Source organism: Dendrobates tinctorius, unplaced genomic scaffold, assembly GCF_039654945.1.
Source record: "Dendrobates tinctorius isolate UK_male_01 unplaced genomic scaffold, ASM3965494v1 ptg000046l, whole genome shotgun sequence".
NCBI lineage: Eukaryota > Metazoa > Chordata > Amphibia > Anura > Dendrobatidae > Dendrobates > Dendrobates tinctorius.
This window is the reverse complement of record NW_027361714.1, coordinates 17340608-17366549: the sequence shown is the minus strand read 5'-3', so window position 1 is coordinate 17366549 and position 25942 is coordinate 17340608. Positions and strand designations below refer to the sequence as shown.

General features: G+C 50.0%; 1 protein-coding gene and 1 long non-coding RNA gene across 6 annotated transcripts in view; one reads left to right on the top strand and one right to left on the bottom strand.

Moving 5' to 3' along the window:
- Positions 1–25942, bottom strand: part of SMPDL3A (sphingomyelin phosphodiesterase acid like 3A) — a 145036-nt gene that overhangs the window by 101485 nt on the left and 17609 nt on the right. The window contains exon 1 of one of the 5 annotated variants that reach the window (XM_073575741.1): positions 25356–25487. The exons of 2 other annotated variants lie outside the window; for them this stretch is intronic. Coding sequence is in view for 1 of the 3 variants with exons in the window: in XM_073575740.1 (XP_073431841.1) it covers positions 8204–8327 (124 nt within the window). In the remaining 2 variants the exon portion in view is untranslated. Of the gene's footprint in view, positions 1–8203; positions 8358–25355; positions 25488–25942 lie in introns of those variants that run through there. 2 more of the 5 variants (XM_073575740.1, XM_073575743.1) reach the window with 2 other exon arrangements.
- Positions 6071–25942, top strand: part of LOC141089382 (uncharacterized) — a 153491-nt gene continuing 133619 nt past the window's right edge. The window contains exon 1 of the long non-coding RNA XR_012232267.1: positions 6071–6177. This is a non-coding gene — a long non-coding RNA (uncharacterized lncRNA). The remainder of the gene's footprint in view (positions 6178–25942) is intronic.

The window sequence follows — 25942 nt, the reverse complement described above, 5'->3', positions numbered from 1 at the left end:
GCTGTGGGAATCCTGGCATATAAATGCACGTGTTCTTACATATGCAGATTATAGATTACAGTAGTATATGAAAAGAAGCATATCTGGTGTAGGGAAGGTGACCTGATGGACGGACGTGTCAGAATAGAGAAAGATAGGTTTGCACAGTTTAGACAGGTGTCAGTTACTACAGTGGGGAAACAGCTAGGAAAGTGTAGTGGACGTGCAGTACCTTGGGTTGACCATTAGATGGCAGGGAGGAGTGTGAGCAAAGGACTTGACATCAGCTTAGGGCTTTAGAAACCGTTGGTCATGGGGGGCGGAGTTACAGTGACAGGGGACTGGGAGAGATATAAATACTGAGGGAGGGTTCCAGAAAGTTCCAGTCCCCAGGGGGAGCTCCAGTGACAGGAGGACTACGACAGTTTGTGCGCTGTGAGGAAAACCAAACCAGGGGGACTGAGGAGAGAGAACGTCAGGGGGGTGGTCCTGACAGGAATACCGCAAGATAGACGAGACACGGAAGTTATTTTGATGAGGCACAGAGGTTACGGATACCATTTTAAGGAAGACGTTGTGACCAGTGAAATTACTGTTGGTTTACGGGCCTAAGGCGGCCACAGTGACGTACCTGTCAAAAGCATCAACAAGAGTGAAGGGACAGGACGTATATACACGTCCCTGGTGAAAGTACGGTGTTCTGTGGAGTATTGTAACCGGTGAGCCTTGAAGGGAATTGCTGAGTGCTGTGAGGCTGTCAGGCGGACAGCGAGCGAATAAACTTGGACCTGTTGTACCCGAAAATGGCCTCTACTTGTCTCTGTTCGCCTCTGCGCGGTATGATGAGGGACCACCCCCCCAGCTCGGCCCGCACCTCTACATTTGGCGTAATCGGCAGGATCGCCGCTGCTAATACCTCATCTTCTGCGGCAGGCCTGCCTCAAATAATGGAAAAGAACTTGGACTATGCTGCTTGGAATAAAAACACCTGTGGATTACAAATTACTTACCTGTGGAATATGAATTGGAAGCGCTGTGACGGATCTGCGTGGTCAGCAGAGGATCCGGGGCGGTACCAGGTACTGTGCAGTATGGCAGTGTTGCCTCAGCGCAGAGGAGAGGTCCGGGTGTTTGCAGTTGTTCAGAATGGACTGGGACCCCCTCCAACATACCCCAAAAGGAAGCAGTATGTGTCCAGAGACCGACGCTTCCATATATTGGACCCCGACAGGTGGGTGGAGAGGTCTGCCGACGCCCAACCCCACAGAGGGAGTGACACCAAAGAAAAGCTTGGGTGCGGCTGCTTGGCGCCATTTGATTGCTGCCCACCGGTCGGTATGAGGCGCTGCGGGTGTCGGGGCATCGGCCGCCTGGAGTGGCAATGGCGGCGGGAGAATGAACTGCGCCAGCAAACATCATCCTCGGGTCCCTGGGCAAGAAGCGGAGCCCGTGCAGAGCCAGAAGGAGCGGCCGCCATTGATACAGGCGGAGAACTTCCCCGCGGAGCCCCTGAGCCTGGAGGCTAGGCCCGCTGAACACCGAGCTGGAGAGCGGAGGCTGCGGGAGGAGCCGCGTGGCGATGTGATGGAGGCCGTGGCACCGGGGGAGGTGAGAGTTTCCTCGGACCTGGCGGTGGGTTCTCAAGCGTCCCCCACCATTCTGCGGCACCACGGAGCCTCCTGTGTACCGGAAGGCCTGGCTGCAGAGGGCCCTATGGTATACGCGGAGTTGAGCGAGGCCCCTGCCCCCGTCCGTGAGCAATCCCGCACGGAGTCACCAGTGCGGAGCTTGTTTACAGAAGACGCGGCTGCGCTCCCTCAGCCGGTAAAAGCTCCATCACCAGAACCGGCCGTCACTCCGGCTCTGCTGGAAGTTTTGGATGCGGCCTACCCTGCGGCCGCAGTTATGCCAGCGTTAGAACCGGCTGCGGCCTGTTTGACAGGCCCTGTGGACCAGCCCTCCGGAAACACGGCTGCTCCCATCCGCAACCTGGCCCCAGCGGCTGCTGGGCCTCAGAAACCATCGGCCGCCTCTGCCCCACGCCCATTCTCGGCAAGGTCCCGCCCACTGGACTCTGGGACTGGCGCGACACCCTCCGTTTGGGTTGCGGAGGTGATAAAACTGAAGAAGATTCGGGAGCAGGAGGTATGGAGCCTGCTTCACTCAAACGGGGAGGCTGGCATGGCGGTGGAAAGATCCCGGGGACGGCTGGTGTACACCAACATGGACAGGGGGTACGGTTTTATCCGTGATCAGACTGGCCAAAAGGTGTACGTAAACGTAGCCTCCATATGCCACGGCCGGGCCCTGGAAGTAGGGGACTTTGTTTCCTATTATAAAGAATACTGCCCCCGCGGGTATTAGGCGGTGGCAGTACTGGCGGACCCGGAGGAAAGCGGACCCCCGTGAAAAGGACTGGCATGGACACTCTCGGTTCCCCCAGGAGTTCCACGGCTGTGGAGCCCTCACCTCTGACCACTGAGAGTGAAAGAAAAAAAAACTGTTAAGAGTATGATGCACCGTTGTGCAGGTCTTATGGACAGTGACGTGGAGAGAGAGAATTTTGTTGGTTTAATGTGTTATGTTGTTTTTCTTTCTTTCTCTCCTTTGTATCTTTTTAAAAAGAAAATGTGAAAAAATGTTTGCCTGACAGAGCGGGGGTACGAAGAAGTGGGAGAGTGTCCAGGTCCAAGGAAGGGGGGAGGAGAGCTTGGGATGTTATACTGTTGTGTGTTGAGTTTTAAAGCAAAGAAAAATGAAAAAAAATATATAAAAATGGGGAACTTGTGATATTTTAAAGTTATTTTGTTGTTTAATATGCACAAGTAAATGCAACAGGTCCGGGTAAGGGAAGGTCTATGTGACCAAAGGGAAGTGTGAGATCCGAAAGGGGTCTATGTGTGGAGAAGGTCTGGGAGACCGAGACGCCGACCATGACATATAACTGAAAGAAAGGTAAAAGAGATGGAAGACGTGAGAAAGACAGTCGTCCTAGGTCAGGTCCCCGACACCACGAACACCCCTGAAAAAGGAAGGCAGGCGCCGGCAATGATCTGGTAGGTGTGAGGCCTCGATCATGGCGTACCAGTTAGTGGAAGGTGACAGAAGGGGAGAGTAGGGTAAGGTACATGCCATAGAGAGAATATGGGTGCACCTAGCCCAATTTGAAAGATGTTGTCATGTGGCGTGCGCGCTGGTGAGTAGCAGTAGGCTGCTCAGAGCATGGTGATCCCAGTATGGTTCGGCCCCCACAGGAAATGGGTTTGGCCCAACAGCTGGTCCGACAACAGAGTGTAGGTGAAGTTTCAGAATGACGAAGGCAGGGATTATGAATTGTCGAGGATGACAATAGACAAAGGAAGGGGGAGTGTAGGGAAGGTGACCTGACGGATGGACGTGTCAGAATAGAGAAAGATAGGTTTGCACAGTTTAGACAGGTGTCAGTTACTACAGTGGGGAAACAGCTAGGAAAGTGTAGTGGATGTGCAGTACCTTGGGTTGACCATTAGATGGCAGGGAGGAGTGTGAGCAAAGGACTTGACATCAGCTTAGGGCTTTAGAAACCGCTGGTCATGGGGGCGGAGTTACAGTGACAGGGGACCGGGAGAGATATAAATACTGAGGGAGGGGTCCAAAAAGTTCCAGTCCCCAGGGGGAGCTCCAGTGACAGGAGGACTATGACAGTTTGTGCTCTGTGAGGAATACCAAACCAGGGGGACTGAGGAGAGAGAACGTCAAGGGGGTGGTCCTGACATGAATACCGCAAGTTAGACGAGACACAGAAGTTATTTTGACGAGGCACAGAGGTTACGGATACCGTTTTAAGGAAGACGTTGTGACCAGTGAAATTACTGTTGGTTTACGGGCTTAAGGCGGCCACAGTGACGGACCTGTCAAAAGCGTCAACAAGAGTGAAGGGACAGGACGTATATACACCTCCCTGGTGAAAGTACGGTGTTCTGTGGAGTATTGTAACCGGTGAGCCTTGAAGGGAATTGCGGAGTGCTGTGAGGCTGTCAGGTGGACAGCGAGCGAATAAACTTGGACCTGTTGTACCCGAAAACGGCCTCTACTTGTCTCTGTTCGTCTCTGCGCGGTATGATGAGGGACCACCCCCCCAGCTCGGCCCGCACCTCTACACTGGAACAAGCAGGTTGGATTTAGGCTACACTAGTTGTCCACAGCTCAAAGGTTCAATAATAGGAAGGAGTAGTCAATGCATTGACAGTCTCCATCGGTGATGCCCCATACATGTGTTCAGTGACTGCTTCTGTCTCCCTAAAGGTCTTACCACCCCTAGTAGCTGATGTGTTTTATATTCTACCTGGGCTTCATGAGGAGTTTCACCACATCACATTACCCTCAACAATTACTACTGATTATTTTCATCTGTAAATACCATTATCCACAACTTCACCTTATGGGTCTTTTATAACCATAGTGGGTACAGGGTTTTCAGTCAAACCCAGGTTCGGGAAAAAAGGGGTACTGAAAGATCCCGCTGGCTTATATGAGAAGACCAATACTATTAAAGACCCATGATATTTGGTGGCCTGTTGGTGATTTTGCATTGAGACTTGCAAGATTCAATTGATGCTACTGATTTCTACCAATAATAAAGACCAAGAGTCGCCATCTTCTGGCTGCGGAGGTTCAAGTAAAAAACGATTGAGAAGCGAAGAATTCAAGGCTTCTCATAAAAAAAACAAGGGCCGCCAAAACAAGTATGTAACAAAAATATGTAGTCACTGGTGCATAAACTTTGGTATGCCAAGATCTAACCAAAGCATTATAGTGTTAAACTGTAGGACAATCCTGATAACACTGATATCTACCTACTACTCCCTCTGCAAGAGTGGACGAGCCACATGTCCCTTTAACAATGCCGATTGCCGATCAATGCATATATATTTTAAAAATATTTGGCATTGCTTGCTTATCTCCAATTTTTATAAGGTTGTTTTTTTTCTATGTATAGAAAGCTTCCTGGTGACACAACAATAAGCAATGTCAAGTGTTGGGATTATATGTGGATATACTGGTTGCTCTAGAAACACAATTCCAGTACATATTACACAGTATATTGCTCTGGCGTACTTCTTATGCTAATTCTGTAGACGAGTCATTATCTCTTCATGATGTGTATATAAGTATAACTTGCTTTATGTTTTGGCCAATATTAAATGTATTTAACATTGCGATTTATAGTGTTTATGAAAACCAGTGCAAGTAGAAAAGGTGGGTGCTGCCTATAGCAACAAGTCTGCATTCATTTTCTAACCCTCTTATAACATAATAGATGGAAATGGCATAGCTCTCTTGGGTCATTGCCCCAACAATTACTATTTCTTCCATGGGGACTTCAACATTGCGCAGTACTCAGAAAAGACTGGTTGACATATGTTTATGTATTAAAAGGAATATATCAGCAGGATTTTTCCCTAACCCAAACTATTTATATGCGCTTGTAGCTATTTCAAAGACAATTCCAGCAATACCTTGCCATGGCCAGTCTGTTCCTCCATTGCTGAGAAATCAGCATTTTAATGGATATGCAAAACAGGCTGAAGATCTGAATCCTCTGTCACTCCAGCTCTATTTGTTCTCTGCCTCTTCCTGCTTGACTGGCAGCCTTTATGCTGTGCGACTTCAGACAAAGAAGTCATCAGTCAGGCAGGAGGAGGCAGCATTGGGCAGGGAATAATAGAGATGGAGTGACAGCCATCCTACCAACGTCAAGGTGTACCCAAATTTCTGGATTGTCCTAACCTCTAATATTACAACCTTACTATGCGTCATGGTGGTGTCCTGTGTAAATAAGGGCTGAGCAGGACTGGGTCACAAAACATGGACACAGAGCTAGTGGGCAGCTTTTTAACGTAAAATCCAGCTCAAAGGAAAGGAGGCCACACTCTTACCTGCACTAAATGCAGAAACCTAGAGCTAAACCGAAAAAAATGAACTGGAGTACAAGTTGGTATGCATGCATTTAAATGAATATGCAAATGAGGCTGAAGATCTGAAGCCTCTGTCACTTCAGCTCTATTTATACCCGGCGAAGTGATGTCTCCTCCAGCTTGACTGACAGACTATGCTGTTTGACTTCAGACAAAGGCGCCATCAGTCAGGCAGGAGGAGGGAGCGCTGGGCAGTGAGTAGAGCAGGACTGAAAGAGTAATGGAGGAACGGATTGGCTAGGTAAAGGTTTTTGCTGGACTTATGCTTGAAAGAGGTACATGCGCTTTTAAATAGTTTGGGGCGTAAACTATAAGGCTGTGTGCCCATGATGCATTTTTTTAAGCGTTTTTGATGCGTTTTTCGGGGTCAAACCGCATCAAAAACACTTAAAAGAAGCATCCCATTCATTTTAATGCATTTTGCCCTTTTTGTGCCAATGGATGCGTTTTTTACCACTAAGGAAACACCTAGCGGTAAAAAACGCAGCATGTTCATTAATTTCCACTTAGGTCCGTGTTTTTGGCTATTTCCTATAGCCCAAAAGACAGGCGGAAAAAACGCATAAAAAACGCACGGTTTTTGCGCAAAAAACGCACGAAAAAAACGCGTGTTTTCTGGAAAGGAGATCCGTTTCCTGAGCGTTTAAAAACGCTAACGTGGGCACATAGCCTAAATCTCTTTTTTTTTTAAGAAGTCATCAAAAGCAATTAAAGTTACATCATCTAGTTTGCAATATTTTGGGCATAATGCTGCTACTGAATGTCCTATTAGCTCTGGGTCTGTCAATGCTGCTGGACATGGAAGGTCTGACTATTATCTAAAGCTTTTTAGGTCTATTAGCCTATTTATGATAACATAAAATGAACTCCATGTATTACCTACATACTCTCAGACTGTCATTTACCCTATGTGTACGGCCAGTATACATCTCCCATGCCATGAACAGATTTTATGTGCACTGCAGGCGATCTGCACACAGTTTGTTTTGGTGAGAGGTTCACTTACGGACTCAGTAAGGAGACAGCTGACCGGGAACTTTATGCTGAGCACTAAGGATACTAGCGACGTAACATACAGACTATGTCAGAGGCAAGATATAATAAGGATTTAAAGGGGTAAAAGGTTGTTTTTTTTTCCAGCAAGATTTGTCCATGGGCTGGGTCTGACATTATATCTCACCTGCATTGAAGTAAATAGGGCTTAAAGTAGCTGAAATACCAGGAAGGGTCTACTGACAATCCCACACTGTCAGAGAGATTCCAAAAGATGTAGATCTCCTCTGACATGTATATCACCAGTATACTGTCTATTTCACCAATACAAAGCATGGAACTGAGCCATGTAGATATTTAGTCACATGCAGCATTTATTTACCGGGATCCGGTTGTCTGGTTCATACCGCCTGAACCACGGGCAACACAAATCAGATACCAACTGTGCTATTCCACCTGCTTATGTTATACTCTGAAACATTGTGACATTTCTAAGAAACCACATTTTCAAAAGTCAACGGCTAGTCCGACTAGTCCAAGGCAAGTAAGCAGCAGTTTCTCCAAGCCCAGATCCATTTAACAGACAGGTCTCTCCCTATTCAGAAATATGGTGTAGGTTCACATGAGCTTATAAATAAAAGTTGCTCAGATGATTTTTTTCTCATTTGTCATCTGTAACTATCTGTTTTTTTACATCTACAGTTTTCTATGTTACAAAATTGCAATGTAACCATAAAGATCGGATGTTGCACTATGGCTCCTTATGGCACTCGATTTTTTTTACGCAGTCATAGACTTGAATGGGTGAGCCTCATTCGATTTACAAAAGAAACTACATCATTCTGTGATTTTTTTAACACACAGATTTGGTAATTGAAAAAAAAATTGATCATCTGCTTTGCCCCATTGAATAACATTGGTCCGTTTTTTCACAGCCATCAATCGGACTGAAAATACGGTCGTGTGATCGAGCACAAGGGTAGAGAGCTGTCAATATAGTAGAGCAAGGCAGAGGGAGAGATCAGACTAGTCCCCAGCCGGGTTTTCAAAAGTAAGTTTATTCTGAGACATGAAGCATTTCAGAATAAGGTATTCATAGCTGCGATAGCCCAACCAGACTGATTCCGATAGCATGAATTAGACAAGTTCCCTTTAAGAGTAGGGGGACTTAATTGCAAAAGATCTAGACCATACATAGCTGAAGCTGAGGAGGGGGCAGAAAACAAATAAATAGAAACTCCTAAAAGTTACACACTGGCCACCACAGTACTGACCTGATACTTCTCCTGTACTGTAATCTCCAGGCTTCACTGGAAAAGCTGAGGAGGCCAAAGGGGCAAGAAGTATCAACCAAACACTAAGAGACTCCATGCTGCTCTTCTGTTGGAGCTGTGGCATCTGAGGCTATTCCTTCACTGGACTATTACACTTAGAAACTTCCTTGTTTACACAGTGATAGGCGTGAGTTACTTATCGGGTTACAGCATTTAACTGTGTCGTAGCAAGTAGAGGCACGAAACCACAGGAAACATGCAAGAAACGCTGTCTAATTTTTACTAAACTACTATTTAACTTTGCTAATATTTTTAGACAGTGGTAACTTAAACTAGATAGTCTTACAATGCACTAAATGTTTCTAAGTCTCATGTTGGTTGGTAAATCTGACGCATCTTTCTGCAATGATCCTCGGTCTACTGTACCACCGCACAACCTGCTCTCCCCTCTCCTAGTGTATCCTCACCCATCCCTGTAGACTGTGATCCCTGGCGGGCAGGGTCCCCTCTCCTTATGTACTTGTGTGTCCCTTGTCTTACACATGTTTATTATACTTGTCTATATTTCCCCTTTTCACATGTAAAGCGCCATGGAATAAATAATAATAATAATAATCTTTAGACTGTCTGGTCTAAATTGATACCATTTGTTATTTGGCTTACTTTGGTTCACAAAGGTAAATCAAATTTTGGCCAAATGTTAGAGCACAAAATCTCAATTTAAGCAGCACCCCTTCCCCACTCATTCCCAATATGTCACACCCCATTGATGTATTTGTGTCTAATGGCACTTTTCGTGATCACAGGCCAGATCCAAAATGGCTACCATGAACAGGCTTGGTGCTAGCTACTTAGTTTTCCAGATACCGGAGTTATCCTGGGCTTCACCATCTAACCCCTGTACAGGAATCTGGACACAGGCAGGGGTGTAATGATCGCAGATGCAGAGGGTGTGACCGGACCCATATGGGAGGGAGGCTCACCAACACCAGCACCTATTTCAGCTGAATGTGCATTCACCTCTGGCTCCCTGCACTGCAATATATCCCGCCAGCTAATCAGAGGCCATTGTGCCAGGCATGCCGTTGCTATAGCAGGCATGCCGATGTCAGCTGCCCAGGGCCTGCACTGAAAGCCCTGCTGCCAGGAGGAAATTAACTCTATTCCTCCCAGTGGCCTCGGGCTTTCATTCATAAATGTGTGGCTTCAGTCACCGCTCTGTGCATAGTGAGCGATGGCTGAAGCCATCCCCCACACTGACTGACAACTGGCTCTACACTACATCAGTGCTGAACTGGCTGTCAGTCATTGTTGGATGTGGTTTCAGACGCTGCTCTTTATGTACCAGAGATGGACTGCTTCAACATCCCTTATCTGCAGGATGATAGTGCATTTTGACATGACAGGCTCCCTTTAATTCTTGTTCTTTAGTAATGCAACTTTAGAGTTCTGTGATTAGTCTCTCATTGTGCATAGTAGGACTAGAGATGGGTGGACCCCTGGATGTTCGGGTCCGGCAACGTGGCAAACCCTGCTTCTGATCAGTGGTAAAACCATTACCGCCGGTCAGACAGCTGCGGTTCCCATGCTGTCAAATGACAGCGTGAGCCCGCAGTTGTGATTGGAGGTAAAAAGTTTACAGGGCAAGTGGGAAGAGCCGGGCAAAGTATCAGAATTGGAGCGGCTGTGGGCTGCTATTTTTAGGCTGGTGTGGCATATATCCATGGCCTTTTACCAGACTGAGAATACCAGCCCCCAACAAACACCCAGTGTTCGGGGGCTGAACCCGAACAGTAACACAGACTTCCTGGTGAATTCCATGTTCGGTGTCTGTGCCTGAACAGTAGGTGTTCGGTACGGATGCCGAACTTTACTGTTCAGGTTCACTCATCTCTAATTAGGACAATCACCCCTACCAATGTAATGGCAGAATATAGCCAGATGTGCCAACCATATCTTGTAGTAAGAAAAATATCTCGAATATGTCTAAAACACATAATACATGTGGCACAAAGCATTAATTTGGTACAAATAAATATAAGCTTATAGCACATGTAGCTTAGTAAATTAGCCCCATTATGTACATTTTTACACAAATTTTTACTAACATTTAGGTCTGACCTGGGCAAAGTGTGGCACACATAATAACTCTATGGATATGGGTCTTGTTCGGGCTGGAACAGTCAAAGAGCTGGAAAGAATGGTAGGCTGCAGCATGCACCTATCCCCTGCCTGATGTCTCAATTTCACAAGGTGAATAGAAGGCCACGATTCAGCTTGTATGGCCGGGATCACACATGCGAGAAACTCGGACGAGTCTTGCATCTTAATACCCGGCACTGCCACCGGCACTCGGGAGCAGAGCGTGCAGCTGCATGTATTTCTATGCATCCGAGTTTTTCGCATGTGTGATCCCAGCCTTTATCTGAGTCTCAGCATAGCAGATGCAATGACACAACCAGATTGTGCCTACTGTGCAGAGCTTCAGTCAACACTCTGCACAAACCAGAGCAGCATATCGGAAGGAATAGGGTCAGATTACTAGTTTTGTTTTGCACATTTTTTTTAAATTTGTCAGCAGGTATAAAAGTGGGGGCTACCATACCATGTGTGGGGCTGCATACAATATACTTGATTATTGTATCATTTATTTCAGATTCTGAAATAAATATTTTTAATATAGAATTTTTATGCATCATCCATTCATAATGCAGAATAACAGTTATAACTTTAAAGTATGTTACCCACTATTCTTTGTTACTTGTATAGAATGCTCTATCTTTGCATTTGGCCTGAACGATATATGATCCTTTTTTCAGCTTACAATCCACATTACATGCAACGTAGTTTATCTTAATAATAACAATCCTACACTCAAAAGAGCCAGAATATAATAAATGGCTCTTCCGCAATACAACTATGAAAACTAACAAATTAAGGAGCACAAACCAAATCAACAATCTAGGCCTTCTAATGAATCAACACAAATGCAGAGAAAAACACAATTAACCCTTTCATGCCAGAGCCTGTTTTTGCCTTCGTGACCGGGCCAATTTTTTCAATTCTGGCCAGTGTCAATTTATGAGGTCATAACTCTAAAACGCTTCAACGTATCCCGGTGATTCTGAGAATGTTTTCTTGTGACATATTGTAGTTTATGCCAGTGGTAAAATTTCTTTGATATGACTTGTGTTTATATGTTAAAAAAATAGAAATTTGGCAAAAATGTTGAAAATGTTGCAATTTTCAAACTTTTAATTTTTATGCCCTTAAATCAGAGAGTCATATCACATAAAATAGTTAATAAATAACATTTCACATGTGTCTACTTTACACCAGCACAATTTTTGAAACATCATTTTTTTTTTGTTAGGAAGTTATAAGGGTTAAAAGTTGACCAGCAATTTCTCATTTTTCTAACCAAATTTACAAAACCATTTTTATTAGGGACCACCTCACATTTGAAGTGAGTTTGGGGGTAAATATGACATAAAATCCCCAAAAGTGACACCATTCTAAAAACTGCAACCCTCAAAGTGCTCAAAACCACATTAATGAAGTTAATTAATCCTTTATGTGCTTCACAGGAACTGAAGCAATGTGGAAAGAAAAAATGAACATTTATATTTTTTTTCACAAACATTTAACTTCAGAACTTTTTTTATTTTTACAAGTGTACAAAGAGAAAATTAATGACAAAAAATTTTTTGTGCAATTTCTCCTGAATATGCCAATACCCCATTTGTGGGGGTAAACCTCTGTTTGGGCGCACGGCAGAGCTCGTGAAAATAAAAAAATCATATTTTTTCCACAAAAATGATTTTTTTGCCCCCAAATTTTTATTTTCCCAAGGGTAACAAGAGAAATTGGACCACCAAACTTGTTGTGAAATTTGTCCTGAGTACGTCGATACCCCATATGTGGGGATAAACCACTGTTTGGGCACAGGGCTTGGAAGGGAAGGAGCGCCGTTTAACTTTTTCAATGCAGAATTGGCTGGAATTAAGATTGGACGCCATGTCGCATTTGGAGAGCCCTTGATGTGCCTAAACAGTGGAAATCCCCCACAAGTGACACCATTTTGGAAACTAGACCCCATAAGGAACTTATCTAGATGTGTGGTGAGCACTTTGAACCCCCAAGTGCTTCACAGAAGTTTATAACGTAGAGGCGTGAAAATAAAAAAAAAACATATTTTTTCCACAAAAATGATCTTTTCACCACCCCAAATTTTTATTTTCCCAAGGTTAACAGTAGAAATTAGACCCCAAAAGTTGTTGTGCAATTTGTTCTGAGTACACCGATGCCCCATATGTGGGGGGTAAACCACTGTTTGGGCACACGGCAGAGCTCTGAAGGGAAGGAGCACTATATGACTTTTTCAGTGCAGAATTGGCTGGAATTGAGATCGGACGCCATGTGGCATTTGGAGAACTCCTGATGTGCCTAAACAGTGGAAATCCCCCACAAGTGACCCCATTTTGGAAACTAGACCACCCAAGGAACTTATCTAGATGTTTTGTGAGCACTTTGAACCCCCAAGTGTTTCACTAAAGTTTATAATGTAGAGCCATGAAAATAAAAAAATCATTTTTTTTCCACAAAAATTATGTTTTAGCCCCCAATTTTTTATTTTCACAAGGGTATCAGGAGAAATTGGACCCCAAAAGTTTTTGTCCAATTTGTCCTGAGTACGCTGGTAAGCCACTTATGGGAGAAAACTACTGTTTGGGCACACGTCGGCGATTGGAAGGGAAGTGGTGACGTTTTGTAATGCAGACCTTGATGGAAAGGTCTGTAGGCGTCATCTTCCGTTTGCAAAGCCCCTGATGTGCCTAAAAAGTAGAAACCCCCCCAAAGTGACCCCCATTTTGGAAACTAGACCACCCTCGGAACTTATCTAGATGTGTGGTAAGCACTTTTAACCCCAAAGTGCTTCACAGAAGTTTATAACGTAGAGCCATGAAAATAAAAAATCATTTTTTTTCACAAAAATAATTTTTCACCCCCAAATTTTTATTTTCCCAAGGGTAACAGGATAAATTATATCCCCAACTTTGTTATGCAATTTGTCCTGAGTACACCGATACCCCATTTGTGGGGGTAAACCACTGTTTGGGGGCACGGCAGAGCTTGGAAGGGAAGGAGCACCGTTTGACTTTTTCAACGCAGAATTGGCTGGAATTGAGATCGGACACCATGTCGCGTTTGGAGAGCCCCTGATGTGCCTAAACAGTGGAAACCCCCCAATTCTAATTCCAACCCTTACCCCAACACACCCCTAACCCTAATCCCAACCCTAACCATAACCTTAACTACAACCCTAACACCAACATACCCCTAATCTCAACCATAACCATAACCACAACCCTAACCCCAACACACCCCTAACCCTAATCCCAGCCCTAACCATAACTCTTACTCTTACTTAAAACTTACTCTTAGTCTAAAAATAACCCTAGCCCCAACACTAACCCTAATTTTAGCTTCAATCCTAACTCTAACTTTAGCCCCAACCCTAACCCTAACTTTAGCATAACACTAGCCCTAACTTTAGCCTAACCCTAACCTTAGCCTAACCCTTAACCTTATCTTTTGCCTAACACTAACCCTAACTATAACCCTAACTTTAGACTAACACTAGCGCTAACATTATCCTAACCCTAACTTTAGCTTAACCCTAACTTTAGCCTAACCCTAACCTTAGCCTAACCCTTAACCTTATCTTTAGCCTAACACTAACCCTAACCTTATCCTAACAATAACCCTAACTTTAGCCTAACCCTAACCCTAACTTTAGCCCAACTCTAACCCTAACTTTAGCCTAACACTAGCCCTAACTTTATCCTAACACTAACCCTAACTTTAGCCCCAACCCTAACCCTAACTTTAGCCTAACACTAACTCTAACTTTATCCTAACCCTAACTTTAACCTAACTCTAACCCTAACTTTAGCCTAACCCTAACCTTAGAGCAAAAAATGTGTCAAATATCTTAGTAGAAGGGCTTGGCGGACATATATAAAAATTTACCGCCATATTAGTGAACATTCCACTCCTTAAGCATAATCTCAAAAATAGGAGAACAAATGGAGTATCAGATCCAGATATTAAAATTTATCATCAATTTTTTAAATAACAATCATGTATAACTACAGTACAAAAGACGCATTATAGCAAAAAAGACAGGACATAAAACAGAGATGGAAGTAGGTAAACCATGCAATCAGCACCCCTGCCTACAATACATGTGGACAAATACAATCCACATAGTGTGGTAACCCTTCAAAGCAGAAGGAATGAATTAGTCACGCAATCATCATAACAATATCCCCAAATGGGGGAGATGGCGCTGTTAATGTAGGGCGCTTACCGGGTAAGGGATGCACGGACACCCATGGAGAGGGTAAAGGCCCTCAACGCTCGTTTCACGTCCACACCTGGTCGCTTTCTCAAGGGGAGTGGGGTGTATAGAGCCAAATAGGACCTTTAAGTAACGCTGGTAACAGGTCACGTGGTCCGTCACATGTAAGCGGCGGGCCAATCAGAGCGACATTAGGTGGCGCATGCGCCGTGTTTATCCCAAGGTCCTTCGCTGGTATCGGCGTCAAGCGTCCAGATGCACGCAATTGTGCAAACATGGAGGCTGAAAGATGCCAGAATCCAACTGGGGACACAAGGGACAGCGTGCATGCGCACAGCCACAAAATATAGATCAGTTTAAAATCGCGCATAGACGCATACATATGGCAGTATATGGACACAATATACAAGTATAGAAATAATCTTAAGCCATAATTCAGCGCACTTATGCAACATATCATCTGATACATATATGTAAAGATATATAAAGTATCAAATAGACACATCATAAATATGGTAATAAGTACAAAATATATATTCAGAGAGCATATAGTAGTTATACATGATTGTTATTTAATAAATTGATGATAAATTTTAATATTTGGATCTGATACTCCATTTTTTCTCCTATTTTTGAGATTAACCCTAACCTTAGCCTAACCCTAACCCTATCTTTAGCCCAACCATAACCCTAACTTTAGCCTAACACTAGCCCTAACTTTATCCTAACCTTAACCCTAACTTAAGCCCCAACCCTAACCCTAACTTTAGCCTAACACTAACTCTAACTTTATCCTTACCCTAACTTTAGCCTAACCCTAACTTTAACCTAACCCTAACTTTAGTCTAACCCTCCCTGGATACATCCGTCATGATCACATATACAGCACCCCTGAGGTAGACTCAACCACAGGGATGGCGCCTACACCGCTGACGAGCATGCGTCGCTTTCATGGAAGACATTCCGACTGGCTCCGTCTTTCACTATCAACTCATGGTGGCAAAAGCAGTTAGCGCTTGCTTTTACGCTTGCCAAGAGTCTGACGACCCGGGTTCGAACCCTGTCATGGCTGGGAAGTGATATGTATTCTGTGGACTTAGAAAATGTTTTACCTGTGACAGACTTCCAGGTGGTCCGTTTTTCGTAAAGAACACGCCCGCTTGGGTGCTGGATCTCCAGAAGGCGACAATGGAGATCTTGGTGGCGACAGATGTAGGCCGTGTTTTGTGCATGCCAGCCCCGTGGGTAGCCCTCCAGCTAGGAGTTCCCCTTACCGTTTGGTCCGCGTCTCCTAGGGGGGACTCTTTCTGGTTGGCTGCCCGAGTCGGGTGCACATTCCTGGGTTACTCAATCCACGAATCCTTCTGCTTGGGTGCTGGATCCTCCAGAAGGCGACAATGGAGATCTTGGTGGCGGCAGACGGACAGATGTAGGCCGTGTTTTGTGCATGCCAGCCCCGTGGGTAGCCCTCCAGCTAGGAGTTCCCCCTACCGTTTGGTCCGCGTCTCCTAGGGGGACTCTTTCTGGTTGGCTGCCCGAGTCGGGTGCACATTCCTGGGTTACTCAATCCACGAATCCTTCTGCTTGGGTGCTGGATCCTCCAGAAGGCGACAATGGAGATCTTGGTGGCGGCAGACGGACAGATGTAGGCCGTGTTTTGTGCATGCCAGCCCCGTGGGTAGCCCTCCAGCTAGGAGTTCCCCCTACCGTTTGGTCCGCGTCTCCTAGGGGGACTCTTTCTGGTTGGCTGCCCGAGTCGGGTGCACATTCCTGGGTTACTCAAGCCACGAATCCTTCTGCTTGGGTGCTGGATCCTCCAGAAGGCGACAATGGAGATCTTGGTGGCGGCAGACGGACAGATGTAGGCCGTGTTTTGTGCATGCCAGCCCCGTGGGTAGCCCTCCAGCTAGGAGTTCACCCTACCGTTTGGTCCGCGTCTCCTAGGGGGGACTCTTTCTGGTTGGCTGCCCGAGTCGGGTGCACATTCCTGGGTTACTCGAGCCACGAAGCCTTCTGCTTGGGTGCTGGATCTCCAGAAGGCGACAATGGAGATCTTGGTGGCGGCAGATGGACAGATGTAGGCCGTGTTTTGTGCATGCCAGCCCCGTGGGTAGCCCTCCAGCTAGGAGTTCCCCCTACCGTTTGGTCCACGTCTCCTAGGGGGACTCTTTCTGGTTGGCTGCCCGAGTCGGGTGCACATTCCTGGGTTACTGGAGCCACGAATCCTCCTGCTTGGGTGCGGGATCTCCAGAAGGCGAAAATGGAGATCTTGGTGTCGGTAGATAGACAAACGTAGGCCGCGCCCGGCTGAAACAAAACGACTGTTCCTTTGGGCGGGACAACTATGACCGAGGTGGATCACTTTGGCCGCGGCCGGGCTGTGAACTCCCGACCCCCAGCTCAGACCCACCCTGAGTAGATTCGGAAGGGGGCTTAATGGTCGGTTGGCGGGCTTAATATTCGTCCTGTAGCGTTCGGTTGGCGGGCTTAATATTCGTCCTTTAGCGGTCGGTTGGCGGGCTTAATATTCGTCCTGTAGCGGTCGGTTGGTGGGCTTAATATTCGCCCTGAAAGCGGTGGCTGGAAGTCAGAGAGTGAAATATATGTCTGAGAGTGTCCCAAATGAGGCCCCAAACTGGGGGTGAAATTTCTGGATCCTGGGCGGAAGGTTGAATTTTGGGTGAAAAAAACGAATTTTGGGACTTAGAAAAATTTCGAGAGGTGACAGACTTCCAGGAAGGGGAGCGTCTCGGGAGGTGTACCCAGGAGGCTTCCAGGAGCCTGGGTACACTTTTCAGAAAGTACCGTTGGGACTTAGAAAAATTTTCAAGATTTTTGGACTCAGTGCGTTTTTTGGATTTTTGTGCAAAAATCAGATTTCCCCTTCTCCCACCGCTCTGGGGCGTCAATATGTTGAGGGGACCCGAGGGAGAGTGCCTCCCATGAGGGTAGAATGTGTGACTTTTGGGGGGAAAGTCGAATTATGGAGCAAAAACCATTTTTTGGGACTTAGAAAAATTTCGAGATGTGTCAGACTTCCAGGAAGGGGGCGCCTCGGGAGGTGTACCTAGGAGGCTTCCAGGGGCCTGGGTACACTTTTCAGAAAGTACCGTTGGGACTTAGAAAAATTTTCAAGATTTTTGGACTCAGTGCGTTTTTTGGATTTTTGTGCAAAAATCAGATTTCCCCTTCTCCCACCGCTCTGGGGCGTCAATATGATGTGGGGACCCGAGGGAGAGTGCCTCCCATGAGGGTAGAATGTGTGACTTTTGGGGGGAAAGTCGAATTATGGAGCAAAAACCATTTTTTGTGACTTAGAAAAATTTCGAGATGTGTCAGACTTCCAGGAAGGGGGCGCCTCGGGAGGTGTACCTAGGAGGCTTCCAGGGGCCTGGGTACACTTTTCAGAAAGTACCATTGGGACTTAGAAAAATTTTCAGGATTTTTGGACTTAGAGCGATTTTTGGATTTTTGTGCAAAAATCAGATTTCCCCTTCTCCCACCGCTCTGGGGCGTCAATATGTTGAGGGGACCCGAGGGAGAGTGCCTCCCATGAGGGTAGAATGTGTGACTTTTGGGGGGAAAGTCGAATTATGGAGCAAAAACCATTTTTTGTGACTTAGAAAAATTTCGAGATGTGTCAGACTTCCAGGAAGGGGGCGCCTCGGGAGGTGTACCTAGGAGGCTTCCAGGGGCCTGGGTACACTTTTCAGAAAGTACCGTTGGGACTTAGAAAAATTTTCAGGATTTTTGGACTTAGAGCGATTTTTGGATTTTTGTGCAAAAATCAGATTTCCCCTTCTCCCACCGCTCTGGGGCGTCAATATGTTGAGGGGACCCGAGGGAGAGTGCCTCCCATGAGGGTAGAATGTGTGGTTTTTGGGGGGAAAGTCGAATTATGGAAGAAATTGAGTTTTGAGGACAAAAAAGTGTTTTGAGGACAAAAAAGTTTCTTGAGGACAAAAAAGTTTCTCGAGGACAAAAAAGTGTTTTGAGGACAAAAAAGTTTCTTGAGGACAAAAAAGTGTTTTGCGAACAAAAAATGGAATTTTGTGATTTTGTGTAAAAATAAGTAATTTCCCCTACTTCCACCACAGGGGGGCTTCAGTATGTTGTAGGGCCCCCAGGGAGGGTCCCCCAACTGGGTTTAAAGTTTGTGGATCCTGGGCAGAAAGTTGAATTTTGGATGAAAAACCGAATTTTGGGACTTAGAAAAATTTCAAGCTGAGCAGTGACAGACTTCCAGGCAGGGGAGCCTCTCTGGAGGTGTACCGAAAACAGTTCCAGGAGCTGAGGTCATTTTCGAACATTTTTTGTTCGCTCAAATTTTTTTTGTTTTTGAGCTCTAAAAAGCTGTTATTATCAATTGGCTCAAAAATTTCAAGTGTCATGAGCTAGTACATGTTGGAGGAATACGTTTTAGGCAAAAAATTGCAAAAAAAAAAATCCAAGTGAAAAAGAACCGGAATGGGGAATTTCTGACTGCTGTAGCAGCCGCACAGTTCCAGGAGGTCGGATACATTTCCGACTTTGTCCCGCTCATTGAAGTACATTGTCCCGCAATGCAAATACATAGTAATGCGCACCTGCGGGAGAATATAGGAGAGAGTGGGCTCTCTCTACCCCGATGTATGGCGGTTGTTCCTATGGTTCTCTGGCTCGGGTAGGCGACTTAGAAGGTGGTCCCTCTTGTCGTGGAAATTGCAAAATACGGCCGAGACTGAACTTCCACGGCTCCAGGAGGGACTTTTGCTGGTCGTGCGTCCCAAGTGAGAGAGGCGATCCTGGGGTACCTGAGCCTGACCAGACCCTCCCTCGGTGGTCCCTGGTCTTCTGAAGGGTGATGGCATTCAGGGGGGCAAATCTGGAGTCCGTGGCCGAGTTTGGGCTCTAGAAGGCGGACGCCCCTTCTGACCATGTCCCCTCAGAGCCGGCTGGATGGTTCATGGTCCGCGGCTTTGTCTGGCGGTCTGTGCCCAAGCCGGAGAAGCTGTCCTGGGGTACATGAGCTTTGACCAGACCCTCCCTCGGCGGTCCCTGGTTCTCTGGAGGTGATGGCTGTCAGGGGGGCAAATCTGGAGTCCTCGTGGGAAGGAGGGCTCTGGAAGGCGGACGCCCCCTCTGACTATGTCCCCTCAGAGCAGGCTGGATGGTTCACGGTCCGCGGCTTTGTCTGGCGGTCCATGCCCAAGCCGGAGAAGCTATCCTGGGTACCTGAGCTTTGACCAGACCCTCCCTCGGTGGTCCCTGGTTCTCTGGAGGCGATGGCTGTTGTCAGGGGGGGCAAATCTGGAGTCCTCGTGGGAAGGAGGGCTCTGGAAGGCGGACGCCCACTCTGACTATGTCCCCTCAGAGCATGCTCGATGGTTCTCAGTCCCTGGCTTTGGCTTTTTGGCCATCCTGGGGTACATTCTTGCCAAAAAAAAAACGACTAAGTGAAAAAGAACCGGAATGAGGAATTTTCTAGGTGCCGCATCCGCCCTACAGTGACTTGAGGCCGGGTACAGTTCCGACTTCGTCCCCTTAAAGTGGGGACGTTGTCCCGCAATGCAAATACATAGGAATGCGCACCTCTGGCAGAATGTACTTGAGAGAGTGTCTTCTCTCTACCCCGATAGAAAGCAGTTGTTTCTCTGGTTCCCCGACTCGGGTAGGCGACTTGGCATGTGGTCCCTCTCGTCTGGAAGTTGCGCACTCCGGCTGAGACCGAACTTCCACAGCTCCGAGAGGGACTTTTGCCGATCGTGCATCCCAAGTGAGAGAGGCAATGCTGGGGTACCCAAGCCTGACCAGACCCTCCCTCGGCGGTCCCTGGTTCTCTGGAGGTGATGGCTGTCAGGGGGGCAAATCTGGAGTCCTCGTGGGAAGGAGGGCTCTGGAAGGCGGACGCCCCCTCTGACTATGTCCCCTCAGAGCAGGCTGGATGGTTCATGGTCCGCGGCTTTGTCTGGCGGTCCGTGCCCAAGCCGGAGAAGCTATCCTGGGCACCTGAGCTTCGACCAGACCCTCCCTCGGTGGTCCCTGGTTCTCTGGAGGCGATGGCTGTTGTCAGGGGGGGCAAATCTGGAGTCCTCGTGGGAAGGAGGGCTCTGGAAGGCGGACGCCCCCTCTGACTATGTCCCCTCAGAGCATGCTCGATGGTTCTCAGTCCCTGGCTTTGGCTTTTTGGCCATCCTGGGGTACATTCTTGCCAAAAAAAAAACGACTAAGTGAAAAAGAACCGGAATGAGGAATTTTCTAGGTGCCGCATCCGCCCTACAGTGACTTGAGGCCGGGTACAGTTCCGACTTCGTCCCCTTAAAGTGGGGACGTTGTCCCGCAATGCAAATACATAGGAATGCGCACCTCTGGCAGAATGTACTTGAGAGAGTGTCGTCTCTCTACCCCGATAGAAAGCAGTTGTTTCTCTGGTTCCCCGACTCGGGTAGGCGACTTGGCATGTGGTCCCTCTCGTCTGGAAGTTGCGCACTCCGGCTGAGACCGAACTTCCACAGCTCCGAGAGGGACTTTTGCCGATCGCGCATCCCAAGTGAGAGAGGCAATGCTGGGGTACCCAAGCCTGACCAGACCCTCCCTCGGCGGTCCCTGGTTCTCTGGAGGTGATGGCTTTCGGGGGGCAAATCCGGAGTCCTCGTCCGAAAGGGGGGGGGCTCTGGAAGGCGGACGCCCCTCTCGTCCATGTCCTCTCAGAGCGGTCTTATCCTCCGATCGATCTGGCACGGCGCTCCCGGGTGGGGAGGTGGTGCTGCTCGCTCGACCCGGGCTTTGGAGCTCGCGTCGGTTTACGGTGAGCGGTGTCCTTCCTCCTGTACCCCCGGGCTTCCACCACCTATCTTTGGGCGCGCACGCCGGCCGTCACCTCCCGTTCGAGGACGGAGGCGGCCGAGCTGTGGGAAGTTTGAATCGCACCGAACGACGAACAGTGGTCTGACGACCCGCGCGGGCGAACGGCGGGGCGCCCACCCACCCCGGCGTGGGGGCCAGCCGTCCGAATCGCTCCCCGCGTGGGGAAGCACAGTGTTAGCAAGGGCGGCCCTTTTTGAAGTTCCAGATGCGCAGCCCTGCCCGCGGAGGTCCGTGCCACGCATCGCCCGAAGGGCGGCCTCCGCGGCGGGCACCAGCGAGAGCGGCGGCGGTGGGTGGCGTTTCCACGCCGCTGCCGAGCTCCGCGCCACTAGTCTTTCCCGAGCCCCTACGTTAGTGGGGGGGATGACAGAGCTGTGGAGGCAGGCGAGGGGGGGTTCTCACTGCGCGGTGTGCCCCCACCCGACTCGCCATCGCCTTCCGCTCCTCGTACGTCGTCCTCCGAGGCGGCTCGGAAGGGAGAGGGAGAGCGAGAGAGCGAACGCCCCCCAAGCGAGGGGAAGATGGAGAAGGGAGCGATTTGAATGGGGCGAGAGGTGAAGGGAGTACGGCAGAACGCTGCCCTGCGCACCCCCCGTGTTCCCGCCAGGCGGGGGAACAGCCCTGGGAGGAAAAGCCGCTCGGGCATCCCTTTGAGGACGGGCAAGAGCCGGGTGTAGGGACTACGCTGGAGGGCGACACCGATACGGCCAGGCCGACTACGCCCCGCGCGACCTCTGAGTCGCTGGGGCTTGTGCCGGAGCCGCGGCGGACCCCGACGGCCAAACCCCCTCTCCCAATCCTCGCGCCTGTCCGCTGGTCGGTCGAGGACCCCCCGCGATTGAGGCAGGTCTAAGCCAGACGGTGGCGCCGCAAAGGCCCCCCACGCCCCGGCCCCGCTCCCCAGCGACTCTGTGTGTCGCCCAAGGAGCGTCGGGTCGCGCGGCAGGGCGGCCGCGGTGTCTTCGCAGGCCAGTCACCTTGCCCCTACCCGTGCAAGGGGTGTATTCCAGACGCCTTCTGCTTCGGGCTCTGCACCGTACAGCGAGCTGCTCTTCCGACGCCCCCCGCGCTCCGCTGTGGGCTCCCCCTGCCCCGAGGGTCGGCCCGACGCCCTCCCGGAACCCCGCAGGTACGCCCCTGCGCGATGCCGACGACGACGACGATGTTTCTCCGGGCGCCCCGCTTTCCGCCGAGGGGGTCTCCTCTCTCTCGTCTCTCGGACCTCTCCCTCGCCTCAACGCGGTCCAGTCGTGTTGGGGAGCTACCTGGTTGATCCTGCCAGTAGCATATGCTTGTCTCAAAGATTAAGCCATGCACGTGTAAGTACACACGGATGGTACAGTGAAACTGCGAATGGCTCATTAAATCAGTTATGGTTCCTTTGATCGCTCCAAACCGTTGACTCGGACAACTGTGGTAATTCTAGAGCTAATACGTGCAAACGAGCGCTGACCGCCAGGGATGCGTGCATTTATCAGACCAAAACCAATCCGGGGTCCCGGGCGCGGCGTCGGGATGGTCCTCCGCGGCCTCCCCCCTGCCGCGCTCTCCCCGTAAGCGTTGCGACTCTGGATAACCTCGAGCCGATCGCACGTCCCCGTGACGGCGACGATCCATTCGGGTGTCTGCCCTATCAACTTTCGATGGTACTTTCTGTGCCTACCATGGTGACCACGGGTAACGGAGAATCAGGGTTCGATTCCGGAGAGGGAGCCTGAGAAACGGCTACCACATCCAAGGAAGGCAGCAGGCGCGCAAATTACCCACTCCCGACCCGGTGAGGTAGTGACGAAAAATAACAATACAGGACTCTTTCGAGGCTCTGTAATTGGAATGAGTACACTTTAAATCCTTTAACGAGGATCTATTGGAGGGCAAGTCTGGTGCCAGCAGCCGCGGTAATTCCAGCTCCTCCCAGACAGGAAGTGGAGAGGGCGGAGCGCTGCTGCTGCTGGTGGGATCGCTGCTGAGTTCTCCTGGGAAGGGAGGATTTTCTACCTGGACTCTTTCACCTGCCCCCTTCCCAGGCAAGGAGAGACCTCCCTGGGACTGAGCGTCGGGGCTAAGCCCCTGGCTCCCCCCCCGGCAAGCCTGCTGGGGGTGGGGGGCCCTCTTACCATCAAACAACACCTAGCCAGTCCCAGGGATGGGGAAGAGAAGGACCCAGGGTGGCCAGATGGAAGCTCCAGGGACCAAGCCTCCCGGAGGCAGCGACATGGCGGCCGCCCCCCCCGGAGGTAAGGCCTCCACCAGCAGGGGTGCAGCGGGAGCCCCCCCTACCATCTGGGGCTCCAGGATTGCGGGGGAGTCGGCTGCAACCTTCGCCTCCCGCATCCACGCTCACCTCGGCGAATACAAGGAGGCCGGTGGCGACCTGATAAAGCTCCGGGGGGAGCTGCAGGGAGCCCGGGCTATCGCCAAACAACGGCTCCCTGCAGAGCAAAGAACTGGAGTGGCCGCCATGGTGAAGAACCTGATGAGGGAGGTCAAGGCCCTGGAGGAGAGGAGAGCGGCCATCCTGGACGGCAGCGGTCCCTTCCGGGAAAAGCTCTGCAATGATGACCGGTTTAGGGCCCAAACCGGTGGGCCTCCTGGGGGGTCAGGAGACTCTGCCCAGGTGGGGGAGGAGGAGGAAGATGGCGGGTCATCGGCGCCAGCCCCACCTGAAGACCTGGTGTGCAGCAATGGATCCCAGGTAACATATAGCGGGATTGCCCCTGAGCAAGTGGCTCCCCCACTGGACTCCAGTTACTCGGAGGAAAGTGGGTGCGAGGGGGAGGACGGTGGTGGTAATAGCAGTGAGGGGGGCTGCCTCGTCCTGCAGCAAGTGAGGCAGATCGAGTCCCCAGAGCGGTTTGGCACGCTGCTGTTTGGGGACGAGGTCTGCCCAGAGGACGGGGCAACCGGGAAGAGGAGAAAAAAAAACAAAAAAAAAAACTACAGCTAAACCGGCTGAAAAGCTGGTTTTTGCTCCTCTTTCCGGGGCCTCCCTGTCCCGCAGTATGGAACCCGCTGCCCACCCCGGCTCGGGCCCTGTGGTGGGTCCGCAGCGAGGGAGCGGGCAGAGTGATGTGTGCCTGGACTCAGCTGTCATGTCTAGTGGTGGCAGCGGGAGTTCAGGCAGCGACATGGAGGTGGTCGGTGCTGGTGCCAGCGGTGTAAAAGCCGCTGGCGGTATGTGTAGTGATGTTCGGGCTCAGTCCCCGGTGGCAGGGGGGCTGGCCCGGCGTCAGGTACAGCCAGGGCCGCACCTCCGGCGGCGAGTGCTGGGGCTCCTGGGCCCCCCACGAACGGATCCGTTAAATCTGGATCGCCGGTGGGGGTCCAGGGGCCTAAATGGGGCGTACCAACAAGACAGCTCAGGCGGCGCAAGGTGCTGGTAGCCCCCCTATCGGCGCCCGTGGCGAAGGCGGGGTCTCAGGCACGCCGGCCCAGAAATGGGTCCGTGCAGGAGGCTCCGCCACCACTGGGTGACGTGGGGGAGTGGCCGGCCTTGCCCGCCTCGAGCGGTAGGCTCAGAGTGGCGGCGGTAGGGGTCCGTGAGGGGGGCGTGGCCTCCCCGGGTGTCGCCAGGCCTACAAAGGCTGCGGCATGCGGGGGGGGCGTGTCCTCCTCGGCCATAGTCCCGCCCGCTAAGCCCGCGTCACCCGGGGGGGCGTGGCCTCGCAAGGGGCCGCTGCTCCGCCTGTGGTGGCTGTGGCTGGCGGGGGGGCGTGGCCTCGGTGGTCGTAGCTCCGCCCGCTGCGCTGACGTCACCCCGGGGGGGCGGGGCCTCGCAAAAGGTTGCTGCCCGGCCTGGGGGGGCTGCGGCCGGCGGGGGGGGCGTGGCCACGGCGGGCCCGCGGCCCTCTGTCCCACCCACCCTTCCCAGCAAAAGTTCTCAATGCCTTCAACAAACCCCCAATGCTGGTGGGGAGTTGTCGGGGTCCCCGGCCCACCTACCGTCATCTGGGGGTGCGGGGGCTCCGGCGCTTCCAGTGGTGCCAGCGGCGGTGGTAAAGAGTGGAGGAGCAGGGCAGGGTGCGGTGCCAGTGGCCGTCCCTGCCCTGAAGAAAGTTACTAATGATGACCAAAGAAAAAAAAAAACAGAGCTGGAGAAGCCAGGAGTTGCTGCTGCTCCCAGACCCAGCAGGAACACTATAGAGGACAAAATGGAGGTCCTTAAAGGGGCAGCGGCACTCCTGGCCAGCGGCACCGGCCAGCAAGTCGGCTAGGAAAAAGAAAGCGCTTCGGGCAGCAGAGGGCCCCCAGCAGGTGGGAGGGAGAATGGCAGGGAAAAAAGAAATAATAATAATGTAAATAATAGTGGAAAAGATAGTGAGTGTGATAGTGAGTATGAGAGCATGAGTGACATTTTTGAGGAAATGTTTGCGGATGTGGATAGGGATATGAGTGATATGGATGAGGGAGTGAGTGGAGGTGTGAATGGGACTGAAAGGAGTGCTAGTGTGAATGTGGGTGTAGGTGCGAGGGTGAGTGCACATAATAAAGGAGTGACCGGAAGAGTGACTGGGAGAGTGAATGAAGGT